General features: G+C 41.6%; 1 protein-coding gene across 3 annotated transcripts in view; it reads left to right on the forward strand.

Annotated features, from left to right (window-relative positions):
* COL24A1 (collagen type XXIV alpha 1 chain) overlaps positions 1-22,598 on the forward strand; it is a 234,046-nt gene that overhangs the window by 185,905 nt on the left and 25,543 nt on the right. For 2 of the 3 annotated variants that reach the window (XM_054036762.1, XM_054036763.1), the window contains exons 41-51: positions 210-263; positions 1,528-1,584; positions 3,448-3,501; positions 4,868-4,921; positions 5,054-5,107; positions 8,459-8,512; positions 10,492-10,599; positions 16,004-16,111; positions 19,154-19,261; positions 19,353-19,406; positions 20,852-20,914. In XM_054036762.1, coding sequence (XP_053892737.1) covers positions 210-263; positions 1,528-1,584; positions 3,448-3,501; positions 4,868-4,921; positions 5,054-5,107; positions 8,459-8,512; positions 10,492-10,599; positions 16,004-16,111; positions 19,154-19,261; positions 19,353-19,406; positions 20,852-20,914 — 768 coding nt within the window. The remainder of the gene's footprint in view (positions 1-209; positions 264-1,527; positions 1,585-3,447; positions 3,502-4,867; positions 4,922-5,053; positions 5,108-8,458; positions 8,513-10,491; positions 10,600-16,003; positions 16,112-19,153; positions 19,262-19,352; positions 19,407-20,851; positions 20,915-22,598) is intronic. The other variant, XM_054036765.1, reaches the window with a different exon arrangement.

The following is a 22,598-nucleotide window of genomic DNA, read 5'->3' on the forward strand; positions in this document are numbered from 1 at the left end:
AAACTAATGCCCTGATCCTGCACTTGGCCCCCTTTGTCTGGACAGAGCCTCTGTGACTGCACACCCAGAGGTCTATCTGCCTGCAACAAATTTCCAGACTGGGCCCATAATTTGTCTGAACTGTCACTATTCAATTTATCATACAGCAGAAAGTACTGATCTGAGCAATATATAACATTTTATATTTAGTTGTTTGGGGTTTTTTTTAGGGTCATCAGGGTCAGCCAGGATCACCTGGTCCTCCAGGACCCAAAGGAGAGAAGGTACGGAGACTGGTTCTTGTTGTTTACAGTCCCAGTGATTGTAAAGGGTGGAAATGTTGCGGTACATTCATAGATTATCAAAGCATTTCTCAAAAGACAGTTTTCACAGCCTTTGTTTATCCAAAACCATCAAAGGGAAAAAGAATGATACTTCTGCTGTTGTGATGCAGTGTGAGCAAAAATTTAAAACTGGAGAAACAAATTACAGGAAGATAAAGTTAAGAATTAGAATGATAAAATGTTTCAGCTTATAAAACATAAGGTCCTAGTTCTGCAGTCATTTTCTGCACTACCAGACAGCACCACTGACTTCCCTGAGCGTGCTTACAGTAGTAAACAACGTAGATCCATCAAAGTACTTAACTTTGTTCTTAACTTTAAGCATGTGAGAATTTCCATTGACTTGACTTTAAAGTCAAATACATGCTTAAGTGCTTTGGTGGATCAGGGCCTATGCTTGGTAGAAAGTGATTACAGGATCAGGATCCAATGTTATAGATTCACTCTGATTCTTTTAGACCTCGATCCTGCAGGCGGACCCTTATGTTCACTGAAGGCAATGGGGTGTCAGACAGGTACACAGATCCACCCATGCAGATGAGCTTGTAGGATCAAGGCCTTGCAGAGTAACCTATTAGGACCAGATTTTCAAAGGTGTTTAGGCTCCTAAAGATGCCAATAGGTGCCTGGTGGAATTTTCAAAAGCACCTAAGTAGATTGGCAACTAACAATCATGAAGTCGATGGGAGTTAGGTTAACCTGCTTAGGCTCTACTGAAAATCCTACAAGGCACCTCTCTGAATCTGTGGATGCTTAAACTCCTAAGAAAATCTGGCCTTTAGTCTTTAAGGGCAATATGTTACTGGAGCAGACAGTGTTTTATCTGTTGGTGTGGGTAGTAGTGTGACATTTAAAACATCATAAAATTAACCTATATAATTATTATGATATTCAGTGTAATTAACAGTGTTTCCTCTACACCTATTGGATTAGGAGTAATTAGCCTAAAATGTGAATGTTTTTGAAAGTGCAGTGCATGTAAAAGCAGGGGGTTTTCTGCAGCCTTAATGATAGTAGTCACTACCACCAATTGGTATAAATGTGTTATATAATCCATATCTGCATGTGTGTGCACTGTATGAAATGTTTATTTCTGTTTAATATTGAAGCTAAAATTGGAATGTATTGCATAGTAAAAAAAAACTTGATTAGGTAGATTTTCATTATCAGGAATAAATATTTTTAACAATTATTTTTCTTTTAGGGTTACCCAGGCGAAGACAACACAGTACTGGGACCACCTGGGCCCATAGGTGAACCAGTAGGTCTTTCTTTCTCAAAAAAATTATATTAGTGATTCAAGACAAGAGGCAGTAAATGGAGTTTCCACAAGTTCCACAGTTGCCTCAGCAGTCTAGGGTCACTTTGTCATACAAAGGTGCAGAACCGGTGTCATTAGAAACAAAACTGAACACATTGTTTTACTGTAAAAAGTGGTTGTCCAAAAATGGCACCTTCTTACTCAGCAGATCTGTACTCCCTGTTAAATTATCCTAATGAGATTACTTTTCATTTAGATCAACATGTCTGAGAACAGAATTTGTTCCAAATAGTTATCTGCTTGTTTTAGTGACCCAATATAAGTGTCTTTTCATTCCTGTTAGCAATGCAAAATGAATGCAACTGTGCGAGGGTGAGCTGCTATGATGATTTGTTTATTAAAATGGTGTGAGCACTACCTACAAAGAAGAATTTGAAGGCAATGGAATGAGAAGATGTAAATGAAGACAGAATTTGGACCTCCAGAGGGAACTCCGTTAACAATTCTCATGAAGATGCCTGAGAAAGAAGAGACCCTAGTTCACTCAGCCATAGCTGTGTTGATTCTGCCATGCTAACTGGAGCAAAAGTTGTATGCAGAGTCATTCCATTCCATGTGGGTTTCCGCTGGGAAGCATACCACGTGGCTGCTTCAGGAGGCCCAAAATCTAATGGAAACACAGAAAAGGGGAGAGGCAACGGAGGGGGATTCCACAACCCCATGCATGCCATGTAGCTGAGCTCTACAGCAGCTGTCTCTGCAGAAACATTAGCGTGCAGGGGAGAAGTAGGGACCTGGCATCAGTACCATGGTGATGAGCATGTAATAGAGATGGCCAGTGGGTCAGTTCATAAACTTTGAAGATCCACTGCGCCTGATGATCCCCTGGTAATCTTGAAATAAAGCAATATTTGCTTTCTTAGTGTTTTTATTTCAGATACTGGGAGGGAAAAGCTGCTCCCTATTAAAATCTCCTTCCACCTAAATGCTGAGTGCCTTCAGGAAGGTGCTGAGCCTCCTTACCTCCATTGGGTAAGATCCTGCACGCATCAGCTTCAGTGGATGCAGGATTTGGTTCATTGACTGCAATGAGCATTAAAGTGCTTACCCCTTCCCAGCGGGGACCCAGCACCTTGCAGATTTGGGAGTTGAGACTTTTCCTTTAAATGCAGTCAGCAAACTGCAGCTTCTACTGCAGGTGATGGGATGCGATAGTAGCAGCACCATCATTCACAGGGCCCTGCCTCTGGATTAGGTGAGAGGCTTCTCTGCCTCCCCCATCTTCTGTACAGTTCTCATACACTAAACCTCTTTATGCAGGCTTTGCTAAGGGATTGAGGATTTCCTCTGATAAACAGAGTTTCACTATAGGCAGGTTCATTATAAAACAGGTTCCATCTGTACCTAATGGTCCCTGTCATTTGTTTTCTTTACATATTAATCATGGTAATGGCAGCTTCCTATAATCTTCTGCAATTTGAATCAAATGATCCCTTCAAATAAAAAAAAAAGTTAGGGTCTCATTCTGATCTTACTTACATAGGTGTAAATCTGGAGAGATTCCTTGGATGTCAATAGAATTATTCCAGATTTGCAGCTGTGGGAGGTTAGAAGCTTGGACTGTGGTCTTCGTTTACAATATATTTTTGATGGGTTGCATGTCTTACTGTAATACATTTTTGTTTTAGAAATGGTTCATTTTTATTCCGTGGACTTAGCTGATTTTCTACTTTAACAGTATGTATGTATTGGTAACCTCACAGCTGGTTGATGGTTTGTTCTGAAGGAAAGGCCCAGATGTATTGTTACTGCAGCAGTATTTCAATTCAGCCATTAAACTCTGCTCTTTGGTTGTCTCTCTAGGGTCCTAGTGGTGAAAGTGGAGATAGAGGAGAACCTGGTGATGAGGGATTCAAGGTAAATACCACTTGCTTTGTAAAACAGCAAAACAAAATTGCTGTTCTCTCTCTCGTGTGCACACACACACACACACACACACACACACTCTCACGCAAGTGAGCTGCTGATACTTCACCTGTATTGATTAGTTCTTAGTGTAAATTTATACTGTATCGAATAAACTAATAAATTTGTCTGGAATTGCAAACACTATTATTTTGTAACTTTCATCCTAATAATTTTGTGTATGTTTTATGCAGTTTTCCTGCAAATATGCTGTAACCTCACTATAACAAACACCCATTACAATTGTTACTGTTGTGGTGTCAGCAAAACAAAAAGATACAGTCCCTGACAGAAACAATGAGGAGTGTGAGGTCAGTCTAATGAGATAAATCAATTAACAGCAGGTTACCAAGGGAGGAAAAATAACTTTTGAAGTGGTAAGAGAGTGGCCTATTACAAACAGTTGACAAGAAGGTGAGCGTAACAGTAGGTTACAGACAGTTGACAAGAAGGTCAGAGTAACAGAAATTCCCCAATTCCAATTTCTCCCTATTGTTACTCTCACCTTATTTTTCCTCCCTTGGTATTCTGCTGTTAATTGATTTATCTCGTTAGACTGACCCCACACTTGGTAAAGCAACCCCCATCCTTTCATGTATGTATACCTGCTCCTGTATTTTTCACTTCATGCATCTGATGAAGTGGGTTCTAGCCCACGAAAGCTTATGCCCAAATAAATTTGTTAGTCTCTAAGGTGCCACAAGGACTCCTTGTTGTTTTTGCTGATATAGACTAACACGGCTAACACTCTGAAAGCAGTCCCTGACAGAAAGATCTTACACACAAAAAACAGATCAGACCTATAATAAAGCAATAAACCAAGTATGAGCCAATCTCGCAAGAATGCAGAAAACTTTAAACAATGTATAATTCCCTCCCATGGTGAGCGTGAAGTAGGGATTGTCATGAAGAAAGGCTCATTAAGGCCTTAATTCCATGAGGTGCTGAGCAGCCTGAATTCCATTTAACTCAGTGGAGTTGAGGATTTTCAGGGTACGTCTACAGTGCAAAAAATCACCTATGGCAGCGAGTCTCAGAAGCTGGGTCATCTGACTTGGGCTAGTGGGTCCCAGCTGAGACCCATGCCCCTTGTCAGGTTTCAGAGCCTGGGCTCCAGCCTGAGCAGGAACATCTACAGTGCTATTTTTAGCCTCGTTGTGTGAGCCCAAATCATTTGACCCAGGCTCTGAGACTTGCCATCGTGGGTTATTTTGCAATGTAAACATATCCACAGCTCCTCCCAGGATTGGGCTTTAGAAGAAAATGATCAGCTCATCAGAGTTATCTCTGCAGTGATATTTATGTTTTCTGTTTCTAGGGTCACACAGGGCTTCCAGGTCTAAGAGGAGCAATTGGACAACAAGGGCCTCCAGTAAGTGTTCCAGGCAGTTAGCTGTATGTATTGTGCTTCTGTGTTTGTTATTGGAAATAATTTATTTCTCTCCTACCTTCATGGCCAATTGTGTTTGCTTGTGTTTTTTTTTTTGTTTTGTTCTTTCTAAAGGGTGAACCGGGTGAATTGGGGGAGCAAGGACCAAAGGGAGAGAGAGGATCAGAAGTAGGTGGAAAAAAGAAAAGAAAACTCCACTTTATCGTAATTCTTTTGTGTTTGCAATTGTAACAACCATTATTGTCCTTAGAAGACAAAGTGAAGTTTTTAAATCATAAGGGTCCCTTTAAGAACAAAACATGATTTACAGCTGTTGTGCTGAAAGATGACTGCAGTATTTGTCTTCATGTTCTATTTTAACATGACTTCCTGCCACTTATTGACACTCTACGCCTTATTAAGACCTCATAAACACAAACACAATGGACCTGATTGCTACCTAAAACCATACAGCGATGAATAGGATAGTTGTCCACTGGTGTGACTTGAACAGGGTCCTCATCAAATTAGGTATACTTCATTTGTATTTCTCCATAGAATTCCCTGTGCTCACTAGACTTTTCTCTATAAAAGATATTTAGATTTCAAATTAGGCCAGATTCAAGATGCCAACTGATTTTGGAGTTGGTTGATTTTTGGCCCTAATTACCTGATGTATGTCTCCTTTTGCCATATTTTATGACAACATATTTATATTTCCAAATATTTTAGGAACTGTTAATGTGTATTTACCTAAGTTTCAACACTTCCTTTAAGGCACCACTCTGAGATGGAGGCAGTGAAGAGTTTCAGCACTCCAGAGCACAATGTCTTTGGAAGCTCCCAGGGTGTGCCGGAGGAGTATGCCCACTTCTACATCCCTTACCGTGCATTCCACTGGCTAAGGGAAAGTAGGCTGGGGTTAGGGTTAGAGAAAATATCATCCCCACCCCCTCTTCCAAATGATATTAGCTAGGAGCAGCCATTGCTCCCAAGGTAGCCTAAGGTCTACAATTGAGGCCGACCACCTGTACTCAAGTCACAAATGAGCAAGTTCCTTTCATGTTTCCTCTCTTCCGTGCCCAAACAAGGGCCTGCCCCAATGTGCTGTATCATAGAGTATCAGGGTTGGAAAGGACCTCAGGAGGTCATCTAGTCCAACCCCTGCTCAAAGAAGGACCAAGCCCCAGACAGATTTTTACCCCAGTTTCCTAAATGGCCCCGTCAAGGATTGAACTCACAACCCTGGGTTTAACAGGCTAATGCTCAAACCACTGAGCTATACCTCCACTTTATTAAGAATCAAATATCAGAATCAAATACAATTTTGAAATATTTGGCCTACTTTTTCCAGTTGTTAAGCTTATGGAAAAAAGATATGATAGTTCTCCTGAAAATGATTGACAGTGGTATTGAGGCATCAGACATTTATATTGGTGTTGAGACTAAAATGATCCTGTTTCTATTTCATCCCTTAAGGAGAAAAATAGCATGAAATGGAAACTTACCAAAAATTCACAATAACCTAAGATAGCAAATAAGTACTACTTGATAGATAAGTATATTTACCCTGAAGTGGTGAAAAGCCTTTACAAATTTGCTTCTTCTCAAAATATTTGAATGTTCTTTTATGTCCTTAAATGGAAGCCCACTTGACAAACTAGCCCTGTCCAAACACCCAGAATTACATAGCGCTGATCCATCTGATGAAATAATCTGTAAGGAAAGCCCAATCAGACTGTATAGTATGTACATTCAGAATGGCTGGGCTTTCGACTGAGGCCTGGAAGTATGGAGTATGCTACAAAACAACAGCACACTAATGACAGAGCAAGTCTTGAAAAGATCAAATATAAATATTTTCCTTCACCAGCAATACTTTGTTCTCATCGTGTGCTGTAAATTGCCTAAAGTATTACACACTCTGCCATTGGGTGACTTTTATTGGCTTCTAATATTTTTAGAAGGATTAGAATAAAGATGAGTTGTAATCTGTATTCCCATTGCAATTTAAATGGGATGGATATTAGTGATTTGTCCCAGAACTCCCACCCTCACCCCACAATCCTGCTGCAAATAAACCATTTTCTGTGTATAGATGATAATCTGAGACACATTGGAAATGGGCAGTAATGCAAAATGAACACCTGAAATCCTCATATACCAATACCAACATGAAACCTCTCCTATGCGTTCTGATGTATTGACTTTGAGAACATATGCACAGTGTAGGACAAAAACAGTCATCCCTCAACCCTCTCCCTGGGGAAAACTTCCATTATATTAGTCAGAAAATACTCCCCAGCAACAAATCTCCATATGCCAATTTAGAGCCAATATTCAGCCTGGAACAAAACTTTACAACCTAAAGTCTTATAAAAAAGCAGGTTAATAATAGAAACATTGACACAACCTTAGCTTCTGTGGTGTGAATAGTGCTGCTCTAAATAAGTCTTACAAGGCTAGTCACACAACATAAATTAACTATTTTTATTTTATATGAACTCTGAAATGTTAATGAAAGTGAAACAGGGTGCTTTAAATGTATAGATATCAGTTTTAATTGGTGGAGTTTTTGTGCCATAATTTTATTAAGAAAAGTTATTAAATTAAACAATGGAATGGTATTTTGTTAACTTTCTGATATTTACATTAGTTGTATGGTGGGTTTTGTATTTACCTTTATCTTTAGTTTGTTTAAACTTTATTAGGTGGAATATAGTTTTACCATAGTATGGTTATTCACTAGCCTTTATTTCTAGAAATTGTGTTAAAAATAATTTAGACCAGAAAACTTTAAAAGGTCTTTTCTACTCAATCTATGCTGTAGTGTTGTTGTGTACTACTGCCGTCTACTCAAAGGTGGCTGTATTTCTGAAGTGGATGAATGATCCCTGTATACACTGTGGTTTATAAAGGCTTTTTAAAGTTTTCTATGTGCTTTGGGATCTTCTCAAAAGTGCTTCAGACCCATTGAAAGTCAATGGAACTTAGATGCTTTTGAAAATGTTACCTTCTCCATATCAGTAAATTAGCGAAATCCACAGATGTCTCCACATTGGTTGTGCAATCCAAAAAGTAGTTTTTTTAATTAACTGTTTATTTCATCATTCGTATTGTGTTTAGAGTCCAGATAAAAGGGAATATTCACTATGGCAAGAGTCCTGTTTTCCAATACAGGCGTCAGCATATACAGTGTGCCCATATTTCTTATTTTGTATGCTTTGCTTTTCAAAAAGAGATGAAAGTGCTATAGAAAAATGTACTTTGTTAAAGTGATATTGTCTGATGGTGCAAAGTTACCTAAATATCTGGAATATCCTAATTAGCTCTGGTACTGTTGAAATTACCTGAAATTGTACAGTATATTAAAGAAGAAGGGGAAAACTGATAGCAACCACACTATGAAATCTTTGTTTTGATTGTTGAAAATGACATGCCTTTAAGGCCTGATCCAAAGCCAGGTAATGAAAAGATTCTCATTAGAATCTTCTTTTATGTCTTTGGTTTGACCAATTCACAAATGTTTGAATTATCTAGGGTCCCACTGGAAAAAGAGGAATGACTGGTCAAGCTGGGAAACCTGGAATTCCTGTAAGTAACAAGATTCTATCATCTATGTTCGGTTTATAAAACAGATAAATGCAAATGATGATGCATATAAAAATGAAAATTATTCATTGCTTGTGGTAGTATAAGGCCTGATTCTCATTTACCGTAAGACCACTTTATACTGCTTTGCCAATCTAATGGGATTCAAAGTGGATCTAAATGTAATTGTCCTTAAGGTAAATGAGAATCAGGCCAATAATCTTTGATGAAACACAAAATGGTATTAAATGATACTGAAAACAAACTCTCTCAGTTAATCAGCACATTGGAATGAGGTACAGTTAGTGAATTATATCCTGAGGCTGCTTCCCATTTGCAAAGTTATAACTACATTCTTTGTCTGTAGAGTTTACACAGACCATACAGTTCTTATCACATTAGCAGGGACCACCCTGAAGTTAGCTGCATTTGTTCCCCCCACCCACACACACTCTCACTCATTGGCTCCCATAAATTCTCCTTCGAATGTGTACTGCCTTCAGAACTCTCCATCCAAGTGCCCATGACAAATATGGCTGCCTGAGCTTCTGACCTTTCCCCACCTTTGTCACTCCATCAGACCCCAGATATTAAACACACTTTCATTAAAAAGCAGTTACTCCTTTTTAAAGGAACTAATCCTTCCCCCTCTCCACAAAGGGTGAGTAGAAGAGGAAACCAGTGAATGTTCCATAAACATTACCTAGTATACATTACAACAAGGCTATTTCTGGGTCCACTAATAAATAACACACACCAGCACATGCTGTAAATAACTTTTACTAGCTTCACATACTATCATTTCTGGTAAATGAGAAGTACAACTGCCTAATAGAAGTCTGTCAACAAACTGCACATCCTGTACAGAGTGGATGTATAAATTAAGTTATGTAGAAATTCTAGAAGTTTAGATATGCCCTCGGAAGTACTGATCAGATACATATGTAGTTTCAGTAGTGCAGAACAAAGAGAACATGGGGAAAGGCAGGAAAAAGGAAGGAGAAGCAGGGAAGAGAGGAGCGATGAGAGGAGGCTTCTGGGGAATTTCAAAGCTTATCTCAGGCTCATTACAAGGTGCAAGTTTCTTGTACCACTAAAAATTGAAGCCAAAATTTACATGACAAATGTTTTACATATTTATATCACTGTTTAAAACACATTTTTGGATGAGGCATAGTGATCTAGTTGGAGAGGATATTTTGTATTTCTGGTGCGTGCATTCACTTGGAGATACACCTCTACCCCGATATAACGCTGTCCTCGGGAGCCAAAAAATCTTACCGCGTTATAGGTGAAATCGCGTTATATTGAACTTGCTTTGATCCGCTGGACTGCGCAGCCCCGCCCCGCCGGAGCACTGCTTTACCGCGTTATATCTGAATTCGTGTTATATCGGGTCATGTTATATCAGGGTAGAGGTGTAGTTACATGAGTTCTAAGCCTCTTCCACTAGTATATTGCAGTTTAAAGGTAAATCATCTTGTTGAAAGAAATTCACTGAAGCTTTGATGAAGATGACATGATAGCATTCAGTGAAAGCTTAACCAAGGGCTAGTAAGGTAAGTGCTGTTTAATGAGAGGTTCTCATGTGTTTTTGATACAGATGTGTTTGAATTATGTAATTTCTCAATTATATAATAGCTCCAAATACTTTCAGAAATCACCTCTGACCTCTGAAGCCTTGATTGTTGGATGTCTCACCTGAGATACCTTGGACCTGATGTGCAAACAGTCACAACTCCAGCTGAAGTCACTGGGATCTGCAGGTCCTCAGCGCCTCTGAAAATCAGACCCAAGGAATCTCAGGTTGGCCATCCAAACTCAGAGGCCACTTTTGAAAATGTTGATCTAGGTTACTGAGACTATTATTATAGTAGGGCCTAGGAAATATTGTTTTGAAATCTTTTTTCTATGACTTTAGACACTGCTCATGAATATGAATAGATTGAGTAGATTCATATTCTATTTGAATTTGTTTCAAGGGAAAACCAGGCCTACGAGGGCAGAAAGGTGCTTCTGGATATCCTGGACCAGAGGGCATTCCTGGGAATCCTGGAAAGCCTGGGTTTCCTGGGAATGCTGGCTTTCCTGTGAGTAACATATACCTACCTCTGCCCTACATGCTTTACATATAAACAGAGGGAGGCTGCAGGGTTAAGGAAAAGTTCTTTTTACAGCATTGTTACAACACTGTTGTTATGGCATAGTCATCCCATATTCTTTCCCACAGCAGCTAGAAAAATATTGGGAGTGCCTTAATAACTGCACTAGAGATTGAAGCATCCTAGGTAGCCCAGAGTTGCTGGGGAAGTCTGAAAGGAGAGAGAGAGAGAGAGAGTGTGTGTGTGTAGTACTGGCAATGCCAATCCTACTTTCCTATAGAGAAGACGGCAGGCAGCCTTCCGCCCCTCTGAACATCTTTTATATGTCACCATTTCGCCAAAAGGAAGGATGGAAACCCCGTTGCTAATTCTCCCCCATGGAAAATTAGGCCCCATTGAAATCAATGAGGCTACTTACAGTAGTAAACACTGTGCCTGGTAGTAAGTATTGGCTGGATTGACCCATAATTTGTTATGAAGATAAATTAGATTAAATTTAGTGTAACTATTTAGTCAAGTTAATAGTTGATGAAGAACTGCTATAAATACTGGTGTATTTGCATTTTGGTGGAAAAAACACAAAAACAAATGAAATAACTTGTTCATAAGGGGGCAGATGCATATTACTCTAGCTGTTAAAGGCTTCATATCATATTAACTGTGGAGTTACAGGGTTTATTTCAAGTGATTGTAGTTCTTTGCAGTTGAATTTAGAGGGAACACCATAATGGATAGCTTTTTCTTATTCTTTTTAGCCTGTTCAGTAATAATTCAACATTCTTCCAGTACTACTGAATACTGAATGTTAACAATAACATTGATGTGTATCTACTTAAGAGATATTTTAAACACAAGTTAGCCACATAAAATAGAGAGAGCAGAACATTTGTTATGAAAGCACAGCAGTTCATCAGACTGGGAACCAGTGTAACATATTGAAAGGCTGTGGAAGCCACATTAGGAAACCTGCTCTATTAATAGAAATGATGAATGGAACGACATATGAAAAAGATATTCTGTGTTTGCTTCTAAGTGACATCATAATAAACACTAATTATGGATGAGGAGGGCATCTTTCCATTCATTTTTTAAAACATGGCATAGGCATGTTCTTTTGGTTTAACTCAATATACTCAGCAGCATGTTTTTTTCATTTAAAAATTGTTGCTCTTCTGTACAGTCTGGGGTACCAATATATTTTAGTAGCAAATGTTCTGATGTTTCTTGATGTGGTAAATTTATTTTTATATTCATCCTTTTTGTACACAATAATGCTAATATTATTAGGATGTTTGGCATTTATAAATAAGCATTTGAATTTGAATGTCTCTGAAAGACGCTATGAGAAAAAGCACTGTCTTTTTGTTATGTGGAGAACCTCCTACACGAATAAGTGTTTCAAGGCTGAACAGTCATTTCAGTACATCTGCAATCAATGAGTCTGACATCTTGTTTTCATCAAGAGGAGCTCCTTATTATAAGCTTGTGATCTCTTGAATTCTCAGACCTAATTAAAAAGAAAACAACATATCTATGGAAAGATCATACATGTGTCATCCAGGGATGAGCCCAAGCAGTCATGTTCTGTTACTAACACTGATTAGGGCCCTGACCCTGCACATTTTAAACTGTAATCAAGCAAAAACAGCTATGGGTCAGATCCAGATCCCATTTTATTGGTGTCCCCAAAACTTGAGGTATGGGGTTAGTTTCAGATAGATGGTTCCATCACTAATATAAACAACTTTGTATGATCCACACTACCCTTGAATAGGAGAAGTGAAAGAAGCCACTGGGATGTCAGTAAAGTGGTTTTGAAATATACAGTTATGTGGAAGATCATTCTGCTGGTCATCAATGTCCAGACTCAGTCTGCAGTCCCGCAACTGACCACACACATGGAGACATCAGTGCCAGAAGGGAGCCCCACTGATTTCATGTTGATTCACTTCACAGTTCTGGGTGCCTTTATCCAGGCCTGTGGAGATGATTCTCAAAGCAAACATTGAGAGAGGAGATCTAATCACAAAATCAGGGGTGTCATTTGTGGGGGGAGGAGAAGACTCCTGCCCCCTACCCCAAGTTTTGTACAGGTGGTGTGCTCCCAGCCGGAGCTCTTAACTACAGCACAGCATTAGTGTGGAATTTGAGTTCTGCAGAGGAGATGTGCTGCTCCCAGTTTGTGCCCCTGGGCAGGGAGACAGTATTTTGTTTACAGACAGAGGCAGGGTGATTAAGATAAGAAAGGGCTGGTAATTAAATTAAGGATCTGGAAGTGGTTAGATGAACCTGTAAAACAGGAATCCCTGGTGGAGGGGGAGGAGTGTTAAAGAGAGAACACAGGAGACTCGGAAGAAATACAGCCAAACCCTCTGAGCCAAGTTTACATTCTGAAAAGAGGGAGATTTGAAGGGCATAGGTCAAAAGAAGGGGCCATACCCAGGGAAGGGCTAGAAGTGGTATAGAGAAGATCCCACTCTACCTGTTTCAGAGTAGCAGCCGTGTTAGTCTGTATCCGCAAAAAGAAGAACAGGAGTACTTGTGGCACCTTAGAGACTAACAAATTTATTAGAGCATAAGCTTTCGTGGACTACAGCCCACTTCTTCGGATGCATATAGAATGGACTCTACCTGTGGTACTTATGTGGCCCCATCACCACAGTATCTGAGCACCTCACAATGTCTAACCTATTTCTCCTCACAGCCCCACTGTGAGGTAGAGCAGTGCTGGTATCCCTATTGTACAGATGGGGCATTGAGGCACAGAGAGAATAAAGGCCAGATTTTCAAAGGTATTTAGGGACCTAGTGGGATTTTCAAAAGCACCTAGAAGCTTAGGTGCTTTGTAAACCCCACTAGATGCCTAGCTGCATCTTTGGGTGCCTAAAAACCTTTGAAATGCTGTACCTAAGGCACTGTGAGTGGCCTGAGGTCATACAGGAAGTAGAATCCAGGTCTCTCAGGACTAGGGTGACCATTTGTCCTGTTTTGGCAATGACAGTCCCTTGTTTAAGCCCTGTCCCAGCTGGGCATTTGTCTCATTTGTTCTTGCCAGCTGATCACCAGTTGGCAAGAGCAAACTGGACAAATGCACAATTTTGCCACAAAAGTGGGGTGCAATCCCTAGCGTGGCATGGAGGAATGTGCAGGAGGGTGAGCGGCAACGCGGGAGGGAGGGCTCAGGACAGCGGCTTGGGCTAGGCTGTCCCCGGGCGGGCAGCAGCGGGGGCTTGGGCTGGACCTGCATGGGGGGGAGGGAAGAGTATCTTGGGCTGGCCCAAGGAGGCAGGGAGGGCTTGGACCGGCCCTGTCTGGAGGTGAGAGGCCTTCGGCCGGCCCCATGGGGTGTCCCATTTTCTCTTTGGGAAAATACGGTCACTTTACTCAGGGCTAGCTCCCTATCCACTGGACCAGCCTAACTCTCTGCTGCACGCTGCAAGAAAAAAGAGGACTCTGATAGATGGGAGGAAAACCAAGAAGGCCAGTTCTCTAAGACTCCAGCAAACAGTCCCAAGCGATTGGGAAGCATGATTCACAACATGTAAAGCAGCACAGAGGTCAGGAAGGATGAAGAGAGAATGAGAGGAGATCACTTAATCCACAATAGGTGGCAGGTTCTGCCCCAGGCTGAGTTGTATAGCACTGTCTGCTGTGCAATTTTAGATTTTAACTGAAAACCATTTTGTTTTGTCATTTTTTTTTCTGAGTTCGAGAAAAGGAAGGAATGAGAAAGTGTCATTTGAGTATCAAATGTGTTTATGCCTCAAATTCTTAGGCAGATGTATTGAGGCCAATTCCAGAACAAAGAACAGAAATTGCATCCACAGAGTCCCTAAAGTCAACAATTATTGTCATGAGTTGTATTATTCACTGGGCACCATCTGTGTGCTCAGCACTGTTCAAAATATGCCAGAAAATGTAGTTCCTGAGCCAATGTGTATAAGATGTGTAGCCCTGAATAAGATGGCTCAGATATTTAAGTATGAAGTGTATAGTTACTGAGCACATGTTAATATCTGTGAGTGGAGGCACTTATATAAGGCAATCAAAATTTTACTTGATTAAGGACTAGAAGATTTGACCCTCCAACTTCCTTTCAAGAGGAAGAGCTGCCCAGAGCCCCTGTGCCTGTTCATTTTCCTTTCCTGCCTGCAGTGGCCCTTATATACCTCGGAAATCTCTCTTTTTTTTTTCTTCTCACCTTTAAATTTGGAATTTTCTTGGTGTTTGGTTTTAAATACTCTCCTGTGAAAATTGCAACTCAGTCACTGTAGTGTTGTGTTTAAGAGCCTTCTGGAAAGTAACTAGCCTTTGCAGTGTTGCCAACTCTCATGATTTTGTCATGAGTCTCAAAGCTGGTGGTAAACTCCATCTAAGGCTAAATACTGGCACAAGACCGATAGTCAACAAGTACCGTAAGGGAAAGTTGAAAAGAACTTTGATGATAATTATTGTTTTCCTTAAAGCCCCAGCTCTTGGAGTCAAGTGGATATGTGATTATTTCAGCCTTCATTCTTAAAGAAAAATGAAGTTTCTAGCCCTCGTGGCTGTGGAAAAAGCTTTAAAGCATGACCCCAGTGCACCCTAAAGGTTCAAAAAGCAGAAGACAAATAAAAAGAACACCAAATCTATTATTTTTACATAATCTCATTATTTTAAAGCCAATCTCATGATTTTTGGTGAGCCTGATTCATGATTTTTTGAACACTTGGTGTTGGCAATACTGTGAAAGTGACTTGAAAGTGTCAGATTAACTCCTATTTAAAGTCCCGTTTTTAGTCTATTTGTAGTTGGTTAACACCCCTTAAGCCCCAGGCAGGTGCAGTATAAACTCATGGGGCCCTGCCCTAGTAGGATGTTTCCAAAAGTTAATTGATCTATTTCAAGTTTATGAACAGCAAAAAAGTGATAGAAAGTAAGACCATATCAAAAGCTTTGCTGAAGTCAAGGAATAACACGTCTACATCTTAGTATTAGAGCTAAGTGGGTCTAATATTTTTATTTAATTTTTGTTCTTTATATAGGAATTAGATACAGTGCTCCTGTCAGCAAATTTATGAATTAGTATCTGCAAAAAAACCTAGAGTGCCTAAGTAGCTCCTGGAATCACAATGAAAGTTGCCCCTCCTCCAAGTCTGAAATGGCACCCCCAGCACAAAATGTTGTTTTAGTTACTAAGACCACGTTTATTTATAGAGTAATCCCAATATGTTTTACAGCTGTATACTATTGTCTAGCTGTGTGTGCGCATATACAGAGATGTGGTATAAATATATACACAAATATATAAACAGCATTGGCTGAATATTAAAGTGTGTGCCCGTTTTAGTGTGCAATGGAAATGCTGCCAATGGCTGTTCTGATTGTAATCAGTTGTTCTTGCCTTGTTAAGGGTAATAAAGGGAGCCCAGGAATAGCAGGGCTGGCAGGGTATCCTGGAACTCGGGGAGCAAAGGGATTGCCGGGCGTGCCAGGTATCAGTGGAGAACCAGGATTTAAGGTACTGTGACTGATATTTTGTTATGCTTGTCAGATCCAGTATTGTTGATGTTCCTTAATCTTCATCTTCATCTCCTAGCTGACAGATCATGGGACAACAAAACGCCTTTTAATAACACTAATGTTAATATCAAACGCACATTTGAAATGTAAGACTGCAGACTGCATAATTTTTCTTGTTTCTCACATTTTATAAAAACAGAGCAAATTAATCTGGCTTTGGAGCATCAGTTCCCAACCAGCAGCATTTTACTTCCAACACCAAGAACCAATCAACATTCATCTATCTGGGCCCTTACTAATACAAGCTTTAGAGCCAAACCCTTTAGTCTTACTGAGGCAAACTTCCCGTGACTGACATGGGAGTTTTGCTGGAATATGTCCTGCATGATTTGTCCTGTGAAGCAATCCATTAACATTTGATTGCAATACTTTCAAGTGTAGGGCCCAATCTGGGAAGGTGGCAGGTATTTCTGAGCTTCAATGGAAAACCAGGGTGCTCAGTATCTCACAGGACCAGATTCTTTCTTCTTCACCCCAATATCCCAAAAGGAGAAAAGAATTTGAGAGAGCTCCATTTTCCAGGCAATTGCAGATACCACAGTAGCATGTTTTGATCCTGTGACGGGTTGGATCACAGAAACCCCCTTGGGAGCTGCCACCCGATGTGCAAAGACTACCCCTGCTCCTGTTTTCCCTGCCAGCTCAGGACTCCAGCACCCTGTCTTGCTGAGCCAGACACTCCCATCTGGCTCCAGACACAGACCCAGGGTCTGAATCACTTGTCCCAAAGCTGCAAGTTTACCTGAAAACAGCTCACAGTAGTGCGCTTGTCTTTAGCACTCAGATGCCCAACTCCCAATGGGGTCTAAACCCAAATAAATCCGTTTTACCCTGCATAAAGCTTATGCAGGGCAAACTCATAAATTGTTCGCCCTCTATAACACTGATAGAGAGATATGCACAGTTGTTTGCTCCCCCAGGTATTAATACATACTCTGAGTGAATTACTAAATAGAAAGTGATTTTATTAAATACAGACAGTAGGATTTAAGTGGTTCAAAGTAGTAACAGACAGAACAAAGTAAGTCACCAAGCAAAATAAAATAAAATGCGCAAATCTATGCCTAATCAAACTGAATACAGATAATTTCCTCACCAGTTCCAGAGTGCTCCCTTTTACAGGCTAATCTCCTTTTAGCCTGGGTCCAGCAATCACTCACACCCCCTGTAGTTACTGTCCATTGTTTCAGTCTCCTTCAAGTATCTTGGGGGCGGGGTGGAGAGGCTCCTTCTTTAGCCAGCTGAAGACCCAATGGAGGGGTCTCCCACAGGTTTAAGTAGACTCTCTCTTGTGGGTGGAGACCCCGCTCCTCCCTCCTATGCAAAGCCCAGCTCCAAGATGGAGTTTTGGAGTCACCTGGGCAAGTCACATGCCCCTGCATGACTCAAGTCTTTGCAGGCCAACGCCATTGTCCACATGGCATCTTGCATGTCTCCAGGAAGACTTCTCATGTGGATTGGAGCATTCCAAGATGCATTGTTCCCCAAGTGTCTCCTGATCAGGTACTTAACCTGGCGAATTCCTTCCTAAAGAAGCTGACCAAATGCCTCACAAAGCTTACTTAGAAATCAGGCAAGCATACAGCCCATATTCTTAACCTCGAGTAGAAAATGATATATATGTACAAATAGGATGAATAGATATAGTAGATCATAACCCTTACGGAGATATGTTACATGGCACAGGCAGCACAAAACATATTCCAGTTATGTCATACATACATTTATAAGCACCCCTTCCCCATAAAGCCTTATGGGGTACACTGTCACAGATCCATCTACTAATGTGAAACTGACTAGAAGTAAACTGAAGCCAGTGCCGTAGGAAGCAGAGAGTGGAAACAGCAGAAGTCATTTTCAGGATTTGGAGTGGAATGCTTGATTTAAACTGATGATTTCCAGAAAGTCCATTTTTCTCCACATGATTTTACTGGTAAACTGTTTTTAAAAACAAAGTTTTATTTAGTAAGTATGAAGAAATTTTCTGATTTCTCTGTTATCTTTCCATGACTATACTTGGGAACTAACTATTCTAGTCACTACTAATTATGTATATTATGATAATGCCCAAAGGCCCCAATCAGGATTGGGTCTCTTTTGTCCTAGGACAGTATCAGACTGTGGCTTTGTCTACACTGGAACCTGAATGTCATTCATAGATGTGAAAAAACACCCCTCCCCCAAACGATAAAAGCTTTGCTGACAAAAAGTGCAGGTGTGAATAGCGCTTTGTCAGCAGGAGAGTTCTCTTGCCGACAAAGCTACTGCCGCTCGTTGGGAGTGGAAGTTTTTTGTTGATGGAAGAACTCTCTCCTGCCCAGGGCTGGCTCCAGGCACCAGCAAAGGAAGCAGATGCCTGGGGCTGCCAGTAGAAAGGGGTGGCACTCCGACCATTCTTGGGGTAGCACGTCCGAGTCTTCGGCGGCAATTCAGCAGCGGATCCTTCACTCCCTCTCTTCCTCTTCGGTGGCACTTCGGCAGCAGCTCAATCGGGTTTTTTGGGGGTTTTTTCTTCACCGCTTGGGGCGGCAAAAAAGCTGGAGCCAACCCTGCTCCTGCCAACAAACAGCGGCTACACTGCACGCCTTTTAGTGGCACAGCTATAGTGGTACAGCTGTGTCGCTAAAACGTGCGTAGTGTAGACATAGCCTGTTCCTGCCCTGAAGAGCTGACATTCAAGGAACAGACAATGGGAGAGGAGAATGGTAAAGTTGTCGGGGTGATGTTTTGTGTCCCCAAGTCAAGCAACAATCAAGCAATGTTTGTATTTTAGTGAAAGGAATAATTACTAGAAAATATTCCTGAAGGAAAAGTAGTGAAATACTGTACAACTCTTTGAAATAGATAGTGGAAAAGTTTGTTGCTATATAAAAGCTGTTTAGCTACATAATTCTTTTCTGACACACATTCATTGAGGAGTTAATCTTATAGCTGTTCTGTTGCAATGATAAGGAAAGATGCATTATCGGTCTCTCCATAGGGTGAGCAAGGGCTTCAGGGTCATCCAGGAAAACAAGGTAAAAGAGGCCTTCCTGGGGTACAAGGTGATCAAGGCCCACCAGGAGATCCTGGATTGAAAGGGAAAACTGTACGTATCTACCATGGATGACGCAAAACAATATTCTAACAATTCAGTCAGCAACATGGAATAATAACCAACATGCCTGCTAATATTACAGGGAGAACTTGGAGATCAAGGTTTGATGGGGTTTCAAGGATTCCCAGGTCCAAAAGTACGTGTGCATCTTTTTTTTATTATTTTAGAGTTTAAGCCATTTGCAAAGAAAGATGGGGCAATTTTTAATTGGTTTTAGCAATAATTGGTTTTAAATGTATCCAGAACTATTGGACTGTTGCAGACATCAAGCTATGTATCACAGATCTAAAGCAGGGATCAAAAAGTAGGATTACCCCTTTTTGACCTGAGTGGTTAGCCAAAGTTCAGAGCCCTGTGGGTTGTTTCTGTTAGGAGGAGAAGGTGATGATGGAGTCAGGTATCTGTGAGGAAATACTGTTTATTTACAAAGAATGTACAAAGTCCTCTTTCCCTGAATACAGGCGGAATCAAACTATGGGAGAGAGTTTCTTTGCTCACAGCTCCAAGCCCCTTTCAGCCAGCACTCAGCCCCAAAGCTCTCTTTCTCTCTTGGGGCTTTTCTCGGGGCTACGCTCTTGGTGCTTGTCCAGGCTGTGTCTGGCTTTTTGCACTTTCTCTTGGTGTCTACACTGCAATTAGACACCTGTGACTCGCCTGTGCCAGCTGACTCGGGCTAAGAGGCTGTTTAATCCCGGTATAGATGTTCAGGTGACAGAATAAGCTCTGGGACCCTAGAGCCCAGGCTGCAGCCTGAGCCTCACATCTACACCACAATTAAACATCCCCTTAGCCTGAGCCCCACCAGCCTGATTTAGCTGGCACAGGCCAGTTGCAGGCTTTTAATTGCAGTGTAGACATACCCTCTGTGTCTATTTCGGTGGTGTTTCTCCTGCTTCTCTTTCTCTCATGCACACACCTCTGTTACAATACCCACCCAATCCTACATAGTGTCAAATTTCTTTGAATTTGTTTTGAGTGATGTCCGATACCTGTGTTTGGGGTGGAGGCCTCTACTATTTCAAAAAGGAACATAACTGTTTCTTACAGCTATATGAAAATAAAAGGCACCAGTTACATCCCCCAGCTTCCATGAGTTTTAGCCTAACCCAGCACAGTAATATTTTGAGCCCTGGTCTACACTACCACCTTCTGTCAATATAACTACGTTATAACTACAGAAAATCCACACCCAAGTGACGTAGTTAGACCAACCTAACCCCCAGTGCAGACAGCGCTATATCGGCGGGAGGACTTCTCCCATTGCATAGCTACCATCTCTCAGGGAGGCGGAGTACCTATGCCAACGGGAGAAGCTCTCCCATCGACATAGGTAGCATCTTCACTAAGTGCTACAATGGTGCTGCTGCCACCACTGCAACACTCTAAGTGTAGACAAGCCCAGAGTCAGTTTGTTTCATGTTTTCACTTTGATTGCTCTTAGCAAGTATCATGCTTCCACTCTCCATACTGTTCTTTCTGAGAAAAATAATTGCTTACGTACAGTAGTTTTGGCTGAGATAGTGGCTAGATTTTAGTCTGTCAGATGTTCAGTTGATTTAAGCCTTTTATTTTTATTTTTAGGGTCCTGATGGGGACATTGGTTTAGTTGGAATTCTGGGTCCTAAAGGACCTGTAGGCCAAATTGTAAGTATTATATGTAATTCTACAAAATAATTTTCACAACACTGTTTAGTTGGTGCACCTTCATTTTCTATAGCCTTTTTAGTAGAGCTCTGTAATCAGATTGAATGAGCCAAATAACTCCCTTTTTCTTCATAGCAAACCAGAACATTTAGTCAAATGCCCACCTCTGAGCAGCTAAAAAGGACCAAACTCTGCCTCTGAAGGGCAAATTTGGCCCCTGGGAATAGTTAATTCAAATGTCACATTTAGGAATTATTCCTTTTAACTGAAGAGTAACTAAACTGAATTAGCTGATTTGTGTCTGACCTGTGACAGCTTTTCACATTGTAATTTTCTCTCCTGTTACTCATCCAGAAATCTGGAGGCACTGCTGGAATTTATCAATAGCGGTATTTGAGGGAGGGAATATTCTTCCATCTTGAGCAATCTGGGGTGGTGGCCGGGTTGCAGCTCTGCACATCACATTGTAAAATGCTCTATTCTTCACTGCCAATGACAGGGCCTTAGCTCTTGTGATATGTGCCCTGACATCACTTCTGAGAGAGTTTGATTAGTTGGCATCTGAGATAACCAGCTTGAGAGACTTATTTTTATAGCTGTTTTCTCTTCCGGATCATCGGTGTACAGGACAGACAATTAGGGTTACCATATTTCAGCAAGCAAAAAAGAGGACGGGAGAAGCCCCGCCCTAGCCCCGCCCCTGCCCCTCCCACTTCCCGCCCCCCCTGACCTCCCAACCCTCCCCCCGTTCCTTGTCCCCTGACTACCCCCTCCTGGGACCCCTGCTCCTAACTTCCCTCCAGAACCCCACCCCCTACCTAAGACTCCCTGTTCCTTGTCCCCTAACTGCCCCCTCCTAAGACCCCCCCCCAACTGCCCACCAGGACCCTACCCCCTACCTGTACCCTGACTGCCCAAAACTTTCTCCACTCCCCCCAAAAAGCCCCCCCCCCGTTTCTTGACTGCCCCCTCCAGAACCTCCCTGCCCCTTCTCCTGCCCCCCTTACCCTGCTGCTCAGAACAGGGTGTTGGGCTCTGTGCAAGCCGGACACGTGGCTAAGCTCCCCAGCACAACAAAACCCGGTCCCTGGCCCTGCACAACAAAACCCGGTCCCTGGCCCGGACCGGGTTGCAGGGGAGAGCAGCCCTTGTATCAGCACAAAGTGCTCTCGCTCCCGTTTTGCTACGCTGCATGGCAGTAACCGCTCCCAGTTGCAAAAGGGGAGGGCTGCACTTTGTGCTGAGACACTTGCTCAGAATGCAGGGCGGAGCTCCTCTCCAGCTGCTCCGGAGTCCAGCCCGGGACTTTCCTGCAGCCCTCCCAGCCGCTCCGGGGGAGGGGGAAATCCCGGACATTGTGAGTGCTTTACAAATTCCCCCCGGACGCTATTTTTAGCACAAAAAGGAGGACATGTCCGGGTAAATCCGGACGAATGGTAACCCTACAGACAATGGTTCTGAGCTATTTGCCTAAAAGGAGCTTTATCATTTACCAGAATGAAACAGGAAAAACCTCTGTTTGCAGTGTTTATTAGTTGTCTTATATGATTACTTGTGGGTAGCAATATACCTCAGGATGTGGCTGACAGTAGCTCAAAACAAGGAATATTTGGCTTTTGGGTAAACAAAAGACTTCATTTACCATTGCTTTTAGTGCTCTGACTTTCATAGCCATATATAGACT

Source organism: Malaclemys terrapin, chromosome 8 (assembly GCF_027887155.1).
Source record: "Malaclemys terrapin pileata isolate rMalTer1 chromosome 8, rMalTer1.hap1, whole genome shotgun sequence".
NCBI classification, from domain to species: Eukaryota; Metazoa; Chordata; order Testudines; family Emydidae; genus Malaclemys; species Malaclemys terrapin.